The following is a 16,959-nucleotide window of genomic DNA, read 5'->3' on the forward strand; positions in this document are numbered from 1 at the left end:
TTTAGAAGTGAGGCCATGCTTGCTTAGGAAGCCATTGAAAGGTTGAAGCAAAAGAGCAACATGAGCTGACACCAAAAGCCATCTCTTATACTACCGAAGGAGGAATTCATGGTGGTTTCCTAGCTGTTACTGATTTCGTCTTGTTTCAGTATTACAGAAATTTATATGCTCCTTTCTGGTTTAGGTCAGTGGGTTACCAACCCCAGATCTAAGCTGGCAACTAGATGGAAAACCTATACGCCCCGACAGTGCTCACAAGATGCTCGTGCGTGAGAACGGGGTGCACTCGCTGATCATAGAGCCAGTCACCTCACGAGATGCCGGCATCTACACGTGTATAGCCACCAACCGAGCAGGACAAAACTCGTTCAGCCTGGAGCTTGTGGTTGCTGGTAAGCAAGTCTGTGAAATTTTTCTCTCAGAATGAATTATCAGATTCAAAAATGTAAAGTAATCCTGCATTATTAACCAATATGGAAAATAAACTGCTGAAAAAAGATTGTATTATCAAAATAGCCAATTAGGACATAAGGCTTATTAGCAAATCAGGAACATAAATTTTTTTCAGTGTAGCTATCATTATTTATGTTTCCTGTCTCCCATTAGCCTGGCCAAGAGAGGAGTTTAGCAGCTGTTCTGGGTCGTTCTATTCCTCATGTGTGTGTTGGCCTCCAATGATACAGAGAGAAAGAGCAATGGTATCATAGATTCCAGAACCAAACTTGATATATAAGAATTTGCTCATACATTTAAGAATTTGCTCATGCTCAAAAGTTCTACCCACTTTTTAAAATAATGTGCACTGGTGTCAAAATTCAAAAATTTGAAACATTATCATCTACCTCCAATGTCATGGTCAAATTCAGATTTGCTTTTTAATGAATTATACTTTTAGGTAAATTTCGTAAAATTACATAATATTATATAAAGTCTTACCCTTAGATAAGGAAGGTTTATAATATCCTTAGGAGCTGAGCATAAGTAAGAGTCTGTTATCTGTTCTCTTTTTAAAAAGAATGTTTATTTCTCATACCCCTGTTTGCAAAGTGCTTCATTTACATTATCTCAGCTGGTCCTCACAAACACCCTCAAAGATAATTGGAGCAAATTTTCTTCATTTTACAGGTGTGGAAGTTAGAGTAAGTGACTTTCCCAGGGCCCTATTTAGTGAACTGAGGGCCAGAGGCCAGACTCACATAGTCTGTTGACTCGGAGTGCTCTTCCCCACACTGTGAGCCACTGAGCTCTTTCAAGAAATAGAGTAGCCGTGAGAATAAAGTCGAGGAGGTCCTGGCTAAAGTCCTGGGTAATGATTCTAATAAAAGTACCAGGACATTTTTCACACAAAAATGTCAGAAATACCCAGGCTGTCATGCTGTGTGTTAACCATGCTTTCAAATTTTACATCAGGTATTTGATATTCCTACACAACTAGGATCAGTTTCATCCAGCCCTCTAAACATCCCTCCTCCAGCTAAAACTGTTCAGCATTCTGCTGTTGCATGTTCCCTTGGGTCCTGTCTGCCCTTTCAGGACTGAGACAGGAAGGTCTAAGAGACACAGGCATCTTGGTCTGTGCTCAGTCAGCACTTGCATGGGAAAGGTGGGCAGAGGGCACTGTAAGTAGAAGCCTCACGTCTTTGGCCTCAGCTCTCAGTTCCAAGCCCAGCTGTCATGGATCAGCTACGTCTTTTGGCAAATACAGAACATCTCTGCAGCTCGCTTCCCTCATACATAAAATAGGGGCCGTAAGGCGTCACAGAGTCTTTCTAAGGACTGTCATTTTACAAGGATTAAATTGTATGAAGCTCTACATCACCACCAGTACCCTGCATAGCAGTGCTCCAGAATGGTGGGTGTGATTCTACTGGAGATTGCTTTGACATTAAAGTTCATCTTACACCTGTTATGCTCTTCTCAAAACTGGGATCCAGAAAGAATATTAATTGAGGTCTGTTCCTACTTCCTCCGAAAAAGCCTGGGTCAGGAAACCATGTGAAATACAATAAAAGTATAACCCTCAACATCATTCAAAGTCTTAGAGAGTCTTAGGTATTTGAAATTTTCAGGTACAGTTTTTATCCTCTTCACCTGTTTGTTTCTCCCCTGTTTTGCTTTGATATACCTGTCACTCCAAAGGAGAGGGTGGTGGATAGAGACATGTATTCTCAAATGCATTATTGGTAGCTTAGAAGAAAACAAACTTTATTCTTTCTCTGAAATTGTTTCCACCACAGATCTATGAAAACAATTTCCCATCAGATAGTAATAGAGAGTTATTAACAAATAGTTCTGATTTTTTCAGACTAAGTAACAAAGTTGTCTCTTTTATGGCTTCCTTCCTTCAGGGTACTAAGTCATCTTTTTATAGCTTCCTTCAAAGAATACAAATTGGAATTCGTAATTTATAGGATGTACATTCCTAGTTTATAAGTAACAATTTAAAGCTGCCAAATTTAGATAAAGATGTCCCCCCACTCTTTTCCTCCTTTAAATCCTATGGTATGTCTCACTTAAGCCAAGACTTACAAATCTTCAGAATCTCCATAGCAAACATTTCGGACAGCAAAGAGGGCATTTGAGTGGATCAAATTCCTAGAAATACTTGTTCTCCTCAGAGTCACTAGGTGGCAGTGGTTAGTAAAGGCTGTGAGTGCTTGGTGACATCATTAGTAGTGAAGCCATCCCAGATGCTAGCCATGACTTAGGAGTGTCACGCAGCCTGTCAGGCATTCTGTGGAGCAGATGGCCAGTGGACTGTGTGGGCCTGTCAGACTTGAATTAATTGACGAAATAAATGAGTGGAATGAAGCATAGGAACCTTTCTTGGGAGAGAGGACGAGCATCTTACCACCTGAAGTGAAAAATGGTATCATAAAATAAAAGATCCATTTAAACAATGTTTCTATAAAAGCTTCAGAATTCTTTATAGGGCTATCTTTGTATATCACTGATCGATAATTCATCTGCTGTTTCCTTAGCTAAAGAAGCACACAAACCCCCCGTGTTTATCGAGAAGCTGCAAAACACAGGAGTTGCTGATGGGTACCCAGTGCGACTGGAATGCCGTGTTTCAGGAGTGCCACCGCCTCAGATATTTTGGAAGAAAGAAAATGAATCACTCACTCACAGCACTGACCGAGTGAGGTGAGAACGTACAATGACTTAGTCCACCTCTGTTCAGTAGGTCCTAAGGATACATAAAAAGATGCACTTTATATAGCACATAAATTTGCGTAAGAGTCATGCTATTGATGGTGTTGAGGACAAAAATCACTCTTTATCCTCATGTATAATTAAGCCTCTGGAAGGAAGCTCTAATGGTATGTGATGAAGCATATTCTAACTTAATTTCATGGTGATTTTTTTTAAGTGTTTATATCTAGAAGAAAAGATGAATTCATTTGCTTCAGTGGTGATACAGAAACTATTCAGTGGGTTTTGTAAAGGCTGATCCTCCACTAAAAATTAAGCGCACACATTTATTCAACCTCTTGATGTCTGCTCTTCTCTCCCATTAACTTTAATGGGGCTAGCAGCCTTTCCAGAATAAGTATGACCCTATTATCCGCTACTTGCACAATTCTGTTTCTAATGATCTAATTAAAAATGATGCTTCATGTCCAAAGCCACTTTTTAAAAATTTAGAACCCTAATGACTTTATCTGTTTCTCCAGCATGCACCAGGATAATCATGGCTACATCTGCCTGCTCATTCAGGGGGCCACAAAAGAAGACGCTGGGTGGTATACAGTGTCAGCCAAGAATGAAGCCGGGATTGTGTCCTGTACTGCCAGGCTGGATGTTTACAGTGAGTGCCACTTCATCTCATCTCATTGCAGTTATTCATTAAATCATGAAAAAGTAGACATCTGGACAGCAAATCACATTACTTTTATATAAGCTTATAAACAACTGCAGTGTTTTATTTGCCCCAAATTTCATATTGCTCTTTCTCTTTCTATTTATAGTTTCTCAACATTAATAGTGAACTACACCAGGAGAACAAACACCCAAGTATCATTCAGGAACTTTGCATTATTAGCAAAATATGCATGTTGATTTCTCTTATGTTGGCTAGTCAGTTGTGGCTTCCTTACTCAAGCATCCCTTGGAGTTAACAGTAGGCAAAAGCATAACCACGTTTTTCACATTTTCTTGTTACTGTGTTCTGCAAATGACTGCCTTTTAACATTTCTTGCTATATTATAATCCTATCACAGTGTCTTAATTCACTCTAAATGTGTGTACCATTGAGCCTGGAATGCATCCTTTCTGTGGCTTAGCGCTTTTCTCTTTAATATCCCTTAAGCAGCTCAGCAATAGGTTTGTGTGTTTGTGTATGTATATTTGTGTACATGCATCTTAAATTTAAAGAAACTTCTTTCTGTTGAATTCACAGACTAGTACAGTAGCATTATGTGATCTATTGACATAAAGAAAACCACGAGAAAAAATTAAGAACTGATTTCAATTTCACCTCTTGCTGAATAGGAAGTAATTTTGTAAGGTTCTTCAAGTATTGAGTGACCTCAACCTTCCCAACTGCCCACTTCTTTTCAATTGATTAGTGCTGAAACATCCATCCCAAATACCTAACTACTATAATTATGACATGTGTACATTTTGTGCTTTGAAGATGTTATTTAAAGAGAGGGAGAGGTGAGAATTAGGAAGCTGAGAGACTGTTCTGAAGGATTTCCTGTGCTGCAGTATTTACTTTAAAAGAAACTACACTTCTTTACTACCTAGCTGTTTTAGTCCCACTACCCTGGACAGACAGTAAATCTGCAACACATAAGGAAAATGCAAAGCTGTGCTTACATTTTAGGATTTCTTCCATGCCAAAGAACATGTGCCTGGTATATATCCAAAGACATTCTCTATTTACTTGAAACATTTAAATGCTTTCCAGTGACATCTTGGGGTTTTTTTTTAATCTTATTTTTATTTTTTCCTTTTTTATTGTAGCCCAGTGGCATCAGCAGCCACAGAGCACCAAGCCAAAAAAAGTACGGCCCTCAGCCAGTCGCTACGCAGCACTTTCAGACCAGGGACTAGACATTAAAGCAGCGTTCCAACCTGAAGCCAGCCCATCTCACCTGACACTGAATGCCGGCTTGGTAGAAAGTGAGGACCTGTAATCCAACATCTTTGTTAACGCTCAAACACTGAAACAGCCATTGCCTTGACCAACATATTCCTTTTTCACATTATGTAATGGGCAAAACATACCTTTGACTATAAGAAATAAACACCAAAATAATATTTTTCTTACTTGATATACCAAACTTAGAGTTTAAGTAGGTGATGCTCATAGAAATGTACACATTGCACAGAAAATTTACATTCATCATCCAACTTAGAACTTGTGGAATTTCTGTGATGAAAGCGATCTGAAATGCCAAAATGCTAATGGAAATCAACTGTTCAAAGGTAACCAGAATTTGTATTCTCCCAAGTGCCTTAAACAGTAGCTGTAGGTGCTACACGGCATTGACAGTGTGGAATGCTTGACAGGAGACAAATGTACCACAAATAATACTAAAACCATTCTAAGTGGGCAGTGTGTTCAGACAGCTACAGTGAACCAAGTGCAGTATATAGGGATGAAAAGGAATGGGAAATGACAAATCCAAGTAAATGCCTTGTTTTTGCAAAATTGTTTTATATTAAATCACAAGGAAGGAATTACTTGCCTTAAATTTTATTAGTATCGAGAGTTATCTAACAAGGTTAATACCTTAGTTCTTAACCACCTTTTTCTATATGTGTAGTATTTTCTTTTCATGCTACCTTGGTAGGAAGCTTACTTACAAACCATATTAAAAGGCTAATTTAAATAATATAAAGTATTCCGAATAAAGCAAAACTGTATTACAGTCCATTCCACAAAAGACATCCAAATCACCCAAATGACCAAGGCGTATGGTATCCAGAGGAAAGAGGGGTCTGGAAGGAGTAGGAAGAATGAAGGAAAATGCTACCAGCACACTTGTACTCATTTAGATAAAAGTAGAAGGGGCAGGAGACGTGGTGAAGGCCAGGCTTTTCTTTGGTTTTCCTCAAAAGTAACCTAAAGTGTAGGTGAAAATACACTGCCATTCAAAAGTCAGGGGATCTAGGGTCAGCTGGGAGATTGGAGCACATGTGCTGTGGAAGTTTCAGTGTGTCTGAAGTCTGTGTAGTCGCTGAAGAGGTTAGCTGTGTCGAGCAAGTGGAAAATGGACTGAGACTGCAAGATTGGCGTCAATGAGAAACTGCCTGTAGGAGCTAGTCTACTGGAGGGAAGTGGAGACTTGGTTGAGACAAAAACAGGTTTGTGCCATAATTTTTTTCCCAATGGCACCGTGATATGGTGAATGGAAAATATGAGTTCACTTCCATGCTGCCATGCAACCTTGCCTTAAGAAGGTGCTGGGTTCCGGGTAGTTTGTAAAGGCATCTCTGCAAAGACTGATTTTTGAATGCATATGATCTTGCAACAGCTAGATTGACATGATTCTGACCAGACTTGATGGTTTTAAGTCGGAACCAATAAACTTCTTTAAAAAGGAGAAAAAAAACAATTTGGCCAGATATTATGTTATAAAACATGAGGTTTTAATGGTACTTTGCTATGAAAAGAAAACACTGTATTCCTTATGCAAAACACATATATCTTTCATTATTTATAATAAAAATGTTGAACTGTCTTAGCTCAGTTAATTCAATACGTAGTATTTTTTAAAATAATTTTATATCTGTGTACCACCCCATATATTTCATATTACTGCTTCACATGTACAGCTTTCTACTTCTTTCTAAGAACACCAACCAACCAAGTTTTAAATGATTAATAGGCTTGATCACTGGGTGGCAGATGTTCTTTGCAGAGTGGTGCAAGTTTCTTTGACCACACTTATATGCGTTGCTAATATGGAATTTAAGATACAATACAGAGTCTTTCGTGGACCTATCTATATCGTAGAATTATGACTTAACGTCATATCTTACTTGCCAAATTTTTCTGAATGTGACTGTTTGCTAATTTGCTGGGTTTGGGATTAAGTAGCATTACTTGCCACCTTTTATGTTGTATTTATAAAAAAAGTACTATCATACTACTTTTTGGATTGTTGTGCTGGTGTAATGTGGATTTAACATCAATAAATATTTAACAAATAATAGTTGCAATTTTGTGAAGCAAAATATTCCATTGTTTTAGTTTTCTATTGCTGCTGTCATAAATTAGTACAAACTTAGAAGCTTAAAATAAATAACATTAGCTCACAGTTCTACACATCAGAAGGGCTGGGTTCTCCGCTCAAAGTCTTATAAGGCTAACTAACATTAGCACGCACATCCACTGGACTACAATCTCATCTGGAGCACTTCCAAGTTCAAGTAGTTGTGACAAAATTTATTTCCTTGCAGTTGTAGGATAGAGGCCTCAATGTAATCTGTCAGCTAGGGGCCACTCTCAACTCCTACGGGCCATCTGCAGTCCTTGCCATGTCCTCCCCTTCATCTTCAAAACCAACAAAGAGAATCTTCCTCAGAATGGATCCCTCTCATGCCTTGATCTTGTCAGAAGCCCAGGCCCTTCTAAGGGATCACCTGATTAGGTCAAGACCAAGTGAATACCCCTCTTTCTTAAAATCACCTGAATTTTTTATCTAATTAAAATCCCTCCAAAGCAACACCTAAATTTGTGTTTGGATAACTGAGAGAAGGTGTGTATACACCAGGAGGTAGGAATCCTGGGAGCCATCTCAGAATTCTGCCTATATGCATGTAAATAATGTTGGTTCCTGTGATGCCCCAGGGGGAAAGTATTCTGTGACCACAAACCATATGCCCTCTCTTGGCATCTATGAAATTAGAGAGGGTTCTTGTTCAAGATGGTGACACAGGATCCTGAACACACCTCCTCCCACAGACACACCAGATCAACAACATACCTAACAGTTTCTTCTAAACCTACAATCAGGAGGGAACTCAAAACCCCGGGGTTCAGCCTCAGGACCAAAGGATTTGAATCCCACATGAGCACCCCAACTTTTAAGAATGCACCTGAGAGATAAGCCCCCAAAACATCTAGCTTCACAAGCCAATGGGACTTACATCCACAAGACCCACAAGGCTGTAGCAATCTGACAAATAGTTCTTAAAAGGCTCCCACGGGGTTGCCCACCCTAGAGACCAGTCTTTCTGTGAAAAAAGCCTATTTGCTTATCTTAAAGCTTCAGCCTGAGGGTAGACACCTAATTTAACAAACATCTAGGGGTACACTGAAATAATCTCCGAAGACTGAGGCTAGTGAGTACCAACCTTCTCCGTGCTCACCCCCTGCCTCACTCCGGGTCACCAGTATGTCCCAGAAAGAAGCTTGTGCAATGTCTGGCACCCTGGTTTCTGCAGCTGCCGCTCAGGAGACACCCATTGATTGCCTGGCTGGGGTGGCTCGTGGAGGCAGGTCCCCTGGGACTGTAACAGAGAAGCAGTTCTTAACCACCTACTGCCCAAGGGCAGAGCAGGGACAGAATGAAACAGTCTTTCTGCGAGAGAGGACTATTTGCTTATCCTTAGAGCTGGAGGCCGAGGGGCAGGCTTCTAATGAAACACGCATCTAAGGGCGAACTCGAATCCTCTCCAGAGGCCTCCAGGGCCAGTCCCTGTCTTCACACTCTCCCTCTGCCTCACTCCAGGTTGCTGCTATCTCCCCAAAGGGAGCTTGTGCACGTGTCCGATGCCCTGGTTTTTGCAGGTGCTGCCCAGCAGACACCCCTTGACAGCCTGGCTCTGGGGCCAGAGGATTTATGTTCACGAGTCCCATAAGACTGTAATGGAGAAACAGTTCTTAACCAGCTTTCCCCCACCCAAGACACAACAGAGAGGCAGCAGACTGAAAGGCATTGCCAGATCTCTCTGTGAAAGAGGACGATTGGCTTGTCTTCATAGCTGTGCCCTGAGGGGAGGCTTGTCATTAAATACACTTCTAGGGGCTGACTACAATCCCCTCCAGAGACCCAGAAGGCTAGCATCGCACCATCTTCCAGCTCTCCCTCCGCCCCACCTCAGTTCACCGGGATGTTCAAGAAAGGAGCTTGTATCTACATCTGGTACCCCTGCTTTCCTGGCTTCTTTCCGGCGGGCACATCCCTTGACAGCCTGGCCCTGGTGGCCAGCAGGGCTTGTGTTCGTGGGCTCAACAGAATGGTAGCAAACAAAGAAACAGCTCTTAACTGGCTATAACCCCAGGTTTTGGTGCAGAGGCAGCAGATATACCCTCCTCCCGGTCTTCCTCTGAAAGAAGTATATTTGCATACTTTAAATGTTGCTAAGAATCTGGCTTCCAAACAGCCTGAATCTAGGTGCCGACTGAGGTTCTCCATTTGGCATGACAGGTCTTGGCACAGCCTCAACTACTAGGAGCCACTAAAGATGAAGTAGGCTGCTTGGACAGTAACAAAAGTTTGAGCTAGGGCTGGATTGGACAATAAAATTCATCTCCTACACAAGGCTACTCCCTCAAGACTGGGATAGGTGGATATTTGGATATTTTATCCAAAGCATTAAAACCAACAGAGTGTCAAGGAAAATGAACAAACACAGAAGTACATTCTAAATGAAAGAACAAGATAAAACATCAGAAAAAAGACCTTATTGTAATGGAAATAAGTAACTTACCTATTAAGAGTTTAAAATAATATTCATAAAGATGCTCACCAAGCTCAGGAAAAGAATGAACAAAGTGTGAACTTCAAAGAGAAAGAAAATATAAGTCAGTACCAAACAGAAGTCACAGAGCTGAAGAATACAATAACTGAACTGAAAAATACAATAGAGCGGCTCAACAGCAGACTAGAGGGAAAAAATTAGAGAAGATGATGGGAAAAAAGACTAGATGAAGGAAAAAGGATCAGTTGAACTTGAGGATAGAGCACAGGAATTCATTCAATCACAGCAGCAAAAAGAAAAATGAGAGAGTGAAGATAGCTTAAGGGACTCGTGAGACAACATCAAGCTGATCAACATTTGCAGTATAGGAGTCTCAGAGGCAAAAAGAGAAAGAGGCAGAAAATTTATTTCAAGAACTAAGGGCCGAAAACGGGAGGGAAACAGATGTCCAAATCCAAGAAGCCCACAGAGTTCCAAAAAAGATGAACTCAAAGAGACCCACACCAAAACACATTATAATTAAAGTGTCAAAAGTTAAAGAAAAAAAATCTTAAAAGCAGCAAGAGAAAAAGAACTTGTTACATACAAGGGAAGCCCCATAAGACTATCAGCAGGTTTTTCAGCAAAAACTTTGCAGAGGAACTGGCATGATATATTCAAAGTGTTGAAAGAAAAAAAAAAGTCCAATCAAAACTATACTACCCAGTTACCATTCAGAACTGAAGGAGAGACAAAAGAGTTTCCCAGACAAAAGTTAAAGTTTGTCACCATTAAACCAACCTTACAAGAAAGGTTAAAGGGACTTTCTTAAGGTAAAAAGAAATGGCACTAATTAGTTGCAGGAAAACATATGAAAGTATGAATTTCACTGGCAGAGGTAAATATATAGTAAAGGTAGCTTTATAAAGCTAGAATGGAGGTTAAAAGACAAAAGGAATAAAATAACTGTAACAACAATACTTAGTTAAGGGACACACAAGATAAAAAGGTATAAACTGTGACATGCAAAACATAAAAAGGGTGTGGTAGAGTAAAAAAGTCAGCTTTAGAATGTGTGCAAATTTAAGTCATTATCAACTTAAAATAAACTTATCAACATAAGTTGTTTTATGTAAGCCTGATGGTACCCACAAAGCAGAAACCAATAGTAGACACACAAAAGCTAAAGGAATCTAAACATACCACTACAGAAAATCATCAAATCACAAAGGAAAAGGGCAAGAGAAGGGAAAAAGAACTAATAAACAACCAGAACAAATTAACAAAATGACAATTAGTACATACTTATCAATAAATACTTTAAATGAAAAGGGACTAAATTATCCAATAAAAAGACACAGAGTGGCTGAATAGATAAAAACCAAGACCTATCTGTATGCCTTCTACAAGAGACTTCAGATGTAAGAACACACACACACTGAAAGTGAAGGGATAGAAAAAGACATTCCATGAAAATGGCAACCAAAGGAAAGGTGGGGTAGATAAAAGTCTTTTTTTTTTCTGATATTAGTTAAGACAGTAATGAGACAAAAAAGGTCATTATAAATAATAAAGGGGTCAGTCCAACAAGGGGATATAATATTTGCAAATATTTATGCACCCAACACAGGAGCACCTACAGATATAAAGCAAATATTAATGCAAATATAAAAGAAAATATTAGATCTAAAGGGAGAAATATATAGCAATATAATAATAGCAAAGGACTTTAATACCCCACTTTCATCAACGGATAAATCATCCAGATAGAAAATGAGGAAACAGTGGCCTTAAACAATACATTAGACCAGATGGACTTAAAAGACATATACAGAACATTCTATCCAAAAGTAACAGAACACATTCTCAAGCACACATGGAACATTTTCCAGAGCAGATCACAGGTTAGGCCACAAAACAAGTCTTAATAAATTTAAGAAGATTAAAATCATATCAAGCATCTTTTCTGACCACAATGGTAAGACACCAGAAATCAATTACAAAAAGGAAACTGGAAAATTCACAAGTATGTGGAGATTAAACAACATGATACTGAACAATGAGTCAAAGAGGAAATCAAAAGAAAAATAAAAAAATACCTTGATGAATGAAAATGGAAATATATCAAAACTTACGGAATGCAGCAAAAGCAGTTCTAAGAGGGAAATTCGTAACAATAAATGACTACATTAACAAACAAGAAATATTTCAAACAACCTAATTTATACATCAAGGAACTAGAAAAAGAAGAACAAACATAGCCCAAAATTAGTAGGAGAGAAATAACAAAGAGCAGAGCAAAAATAAATACAGACCAAAAAAAAAAAAAAAGGCAAGAGAAAAGATCAATGAAAAGAAGAGCTGGTTTTTTTGAAAAGATAAACAAAATAGACTTACCAGGAAAGCAAGAGGACTCAAATGAATAAAATAAGAAATGAAAGAGGAGAGAGACATCAGTGCTAATACCACAGAAATACAAAGGATCAGAAGAGACTACTATGAACAATTATATACTAACAAATTGGACAACCTAGAAGAAATAGGTATATTCTTAGAAACCTAAAACATACCAAGAATGAATCAAGAAGAAACAGAAATCTAAACACAACAAAACTAATAAGGAGATTGAATCAGTAATCAAAAACCTCCCAACAAACAAAAGTGCAGGACCAGATGCCTTCACTGGTGAATACTACCAAACATTTAAAGAAAAATTAATACCAATCCTCTTCAAACTCTTCCAAAAAATAGAAGGGGAGAATATATCTCCAAAGTCATTTTACAAGGCCAGCATGACCCAGTACCAAAACCAGACAAGGACATCACAAGAAAAGAAAATTACAGGTCTGTATTCCTAATGAACATAGATGCAAAAATCCTCAACAAAATATTAGCAAACCAAATTCAACAATACATTAAAAGGATTATACAACATGATTAAGTGGGATTTATTCCAGGGATGTAAGGACGGTTTAACATCCACAAATCAATGTGATATACCACATTAACAAAATGAAGAATAAAAATCATATGATTATCTCAATAGATGCAGAAAAAGCATATAACAAAATTCATTATTGATTTATGATTTTAAAAACTCTCAAAAAAGTGGGTATAGAGGGAATGTACCTCAACATAATAACGGCTATCCATGACAAGCCCATAGCTAACATCATACTCAATGATGAAAAGCTGAAAGCTTTTCCTCTAAGATTAGAACACGACAAGGATGCCAACTCTCACCACTTTTATTCAACATAATACTAGAAGACCTAGCCAGAGAAATTAGGCAAGAAAGAAAAAGCATCCAAGACGGAAAAGAAGTAAAACCATCACTATATATAGATGACATAATCCTATATATACAAAACCCTAAAGACTCCACCATAAAACTATTAGAATAAATGAATTTAGTGAAGTTTCAAGATACAAAATCAATATACGAGATCAGCTGTGTCACTATATACTAATAACAAACTATATTAGAGAAATTAAGAAAACAGTCCCATTTATGATTGCATCAAACAGAATAAAATACCGAGGAATAAATTTAACCAAGGTGAAAGAATTATCCACTGAAAACTATTGATGAAAACATTGATGAAAGAAACTTTCATGAAAAAGACACAAATAAATGGAAAGCAATGTCTAGAATCAACACAATCTCCATCCAAATTCCAGTGGAATTTTTCACAGAAATAGAACAAATAATCCTAAAATTTGTATGGAATCACAAAGACCATGAATAGCCAAAGCAATCTTGAAAAAGAAGAACAAAACAGGATACATCATGGGTCTTATTTAAACCGTATTACAAAGCTACAGTAATCAAAACAGTGTATTGGCATAAAAACAGACACAGAGATCAATGAAACAGAATTCAGACCCCAGAAATAAATCCACACATATATGGTCAATTAATTTATGGCAAAGGTAACAAGAATATACAATGAGGAAAGGACAGTCTCTTCAATAAGTGGTGCTGGGAAAACTGGCCAGCCACATGCAAAAGAATGAAACTGGACCACTGTCTTAGATCATACATTAAAAAAATAACTCAAGATGGAATAAGCTTTGCACATAAGACCTAAAACCATAAGACTCCTAGAAGAAAACACAGGCAGAAAGCTTCTTGACATCAATCTTAGTGATGATTTTTTGGAACTAACACCAAAAGCAAAGGCAACAAAACCAAAAATAAACAAATGGGACTACATCAAATTAAAAAGTTTCTTCACAGCAAAGGAAACCATCAACAAAACAAAAAGCAAACCCACTGAATGGTATTAAATATTTGCAAATGTTGTATCTGATAAAGGGTTTAAGGAAGGAACTCCTACAACTCAATAGCAAAAAAAAAAAAAAAATCTTACTAAGAAATGGGCAGAGGATCTGAAAAGACATTTTTCCAAAGAAGACACACAGATGGCCAAGAAAAACACGAAAAGATGCTCAACATTATTAATCATTAAGGAAATGTAAATGAAAACTACAATGAGGGGCGCCTGGGTGGCTCAGTTGTTAAGCGTCTGCCTTCGGCTCAGGTCATGATCCCAGGGTCCTGGAACTGAGCCCCACAATCGGGCTCCCTGCTCAGCGGGAGGCCTGCTTCTCCTTCTCCCACTCCCCCTGCTTGTGTTCCCTCTCTCGCTGTCTCTTTCTATCAAATAAATAAATATATTTTTTTTTTAAATCACAATGAGATACCACCTCATACAGTCAGAATGGCTATTATCAAAAAGAGTAGAAATAACAAGGTTGGTAAGGATGTGGAGAAAAGGGAACACTTGTGCAGCTGGTGGGAATGTAAATAGATGCAGATGTTATAGAAAATAGTATGGAGGTTCCTCAAAAAAATAAAAACAGAACTATCATATGATCCAGCAATTCCACTTCTGGATACTTATCCAAAGGAAATGAAAACACTAATTCAAAAAGGTATATGCACCCCTACATTTCTTTTTTTTTTTTTTTTTTTTTAAAGATTTTTATTTATTTATTTGAGAGAGAGAGAGAGAGCAAGAGAGGGAACACAAGCAGGGGGAGTGGGAGAGGGAGAAGCAGGCTTCCCCCAGAGCAGGGAGCCTGATGCGGGGCTCAGTCCCAGGACCCTGGGATCATAACCTGAGCCTAAGGCAGACACTTAACAACTGAGCCACCCAGGCGCCCCAACCCCTACGTTTCTTGCAGCATTATCTATAATAGTCAAGACATGGAAGCAACCTAAGTGTGCACTAATGGATGAATGGATAAAGAAAATGTGGTATATATCACAATGGAATATTATTCGGCCATAAAAAAGGAAATTTTGCCATCTGTAACAACACAGATGGATATTGATGGCATTATACTAAGTGAAATAAGCAGACTGATAAAGGCAAATACTGTATGATCTTATGGAATTTAAAAAATAAAACCAAAACTAGTGGCAGGGGCTGGGGGTTAAGCAAAATAGTGAAGGTGGTCAAAAGGTACACACTTCCAGTTATAAAATAAATAAGTCCTGGGATGTAATATACAGCATGGTGATGCATATTTGAAAGTTGCTAAGAAACGCTCTTACACTGTTGGTGGGAATGCAAGCTGGTACAGCCACTCTAGAAAACAGTATGGAGATTCCTCAAGATGTTAAAAATAGAGCTACCCTACGACCCAGCAATTGCACTATTAGGTATTTACCCCAAAGATACAGATGTAGTGAAAAGAAGGGGCACCTGCACCACAATGTTCACAGTAGCAATGTCCACAGTAGCCAAACTATGGAAGGAGCCAAGATGCCCTTCAACAGATAAATGGATAAAGAAGATGTGGTTCATATATACAATGGACTATTACTCAGCCATCAGAAAGGATGAACACCCACCATTTGCATCAACATGGATGGAACTGGAAGGGATTATGCTAAATGAAATAAGTCAAGCAAAGAAAGACAATTATCATATGGTTTCACTCATATGTAGAACATAAGGAATAGCACGGAGGACCACAGGGGAAGGGAGGGAAAACTGAATGGGAAGAAATCAGAGAGGGAGACAAACCATGAGAGACTATCGACTCAAGGAAATAAACTGAGGGTTACAGAAGGGAGGGGGTGGGGGATGGGTATTAAGGAGGGCACGTGTGGTGATGAGCACTGGGTGTTACAGGCGACTAATGAACTGTTGAACACTGCATCAAAAACCAATGATGTACCATACAGTGGTTAACCGAAAATAAAAAAAAAAAATGAAAGTTGCTAAGAGAAGCAGGTCTTAGAAGTTCTCATCACAAGAAAAAAAAATTTGTAACTGTGTGTGGTGATGGATGCTAACTAGATCTTACTGTGAACATTTTGCAATATATAATCATTATGTTGTACACCATAAACCAATATGACACGTCAATTATGCCTCAATAACAAAAGATACAAAAAGAAATTAAATACACATATCAATACATTAAACATGATAAATCTTGCAATAAAGAAATTTTTCAATCTAGTGGAATCCCAAAGAAATTCCTACAGTGTATGTTTTTCAAGAAGTCTGTCATAAAAGCCTTCTTCTTCTTCAGTCCCCATAAAACCATTAACATCCTGGGCAAAATGCTTGAAGAAGTAAGTGAGGTTATATAGGATAATTTTTCTTACAATAAAACTTCTGATTCTCAGGCTAGGAAAGCTCATCTTCTTCTTAGACTTCATTTCATCGTAAGTACCATCAACAGACATTTCCCTAGGAAGGAGTGTTTCTATCACTGCAGGAAAGTTACTATCTACATGACAAGTAAAGAATAAAGAAGTTGTGGTGCTATGTGGGCACTGGGCCGGTTGCTGCTATCACTATTACTTAAGAAGCTACCACACCAGCCCGAGACATTTAATGACTCAAGTTAGTGCTCTGCCAAAAGTGCAAATCACCACAGGTCATAAAGGTGATAATTCAAACTGTAATAAGCTCTTCTGAGAATGAAAGTACTTAGAAATAGAGCTCTAGGGGTATCAGTCAGTTAAGCATCTGCCTTGGGCGCCGGTCATGATCCCAGGGTCCTGGGATCGAGCCCTGCACTGGGCCCCCTGCTCAGCGGGGAGTCTGCTTCTCCCTCTCCCTCTGCAGCTCCCCCTGCTTGTGCTCTCTCTCTTTGTATCAAATAAATAAAAATAAAATCTGTAAAAGAAAAGAAAAGAAATAGAGCTCTAAGGCCTGAAGCCTGGGGAATGGGGAATGGCTTGTTACAGGAATGTGAAAGCTAAGGGTTGTCCTAGGTGATAGGAAGTACAGCTACTGATTGATCTCTGAGCCACTTAGAAGGACTTTAGGTAATTTCTCAATCTCTCCA

The 16,959-nt window shown here is 38.6% G+C and overlaps 2 protein-coding genes across 8 annotated transcripts in view; one reads left to right on the top strand and one right to left on the bottom strand.

Moving 5' to 3' along the window:
* The window catches only part of PALLD (palladin, cytoskeletal associated protein), a 243,404-nt gene extending 236,237 nt beyond the window's left edge, over positions 1–7,167 (top strand). For all 3 annotated transcript variants that reach the window (XM_036087528.2, XM_078069421.1, XM_036087529.2), the window contains 4 exons: positions 185–392; positions 2,982–3,147; positions 3,678–3,811; positions 4,972–7,167. In XM_036087528.2, the coding sequence (XP_035943421.1) occupies positions 185–392; positions 2,982–3,147; positions 3,678–3,811; positions 4,972–5,144 (681 nt within the window). In that variant the 3' untranslated portion in view covers positions 5,145–7,167. The remainder of the gene's footprint in view (positions 1–184; positions 393–2,981; positions 3,148–3,677; positions 3,812–4,971) is intronic.
* Positions 1–16,959, bottom strand: part of CBR4 (carbonyl reductase 4) — a 160,624-nt gene that overhangs the window by 87,540 nt on the left and 56,125 nt on the right. The gene's annotated exons all lie outside the window — the stretch shown is intronic.

The sequence above is a fragment of the Halichoerus grypus genome, chromosome 3 (genome assembly GCF_964656455.1).
Source record: "Halichoerus grypus chromosome 3, mHalGry1.hap1.1, whole genome shotgun sequence".
Taxonomy (NCBI): domain Eukaryota; kingdom Metazoa; phylum Chordata; class Mammalia; order Carnivora; family Phocidae; genus Halichoerus; species Halichoerus grypus.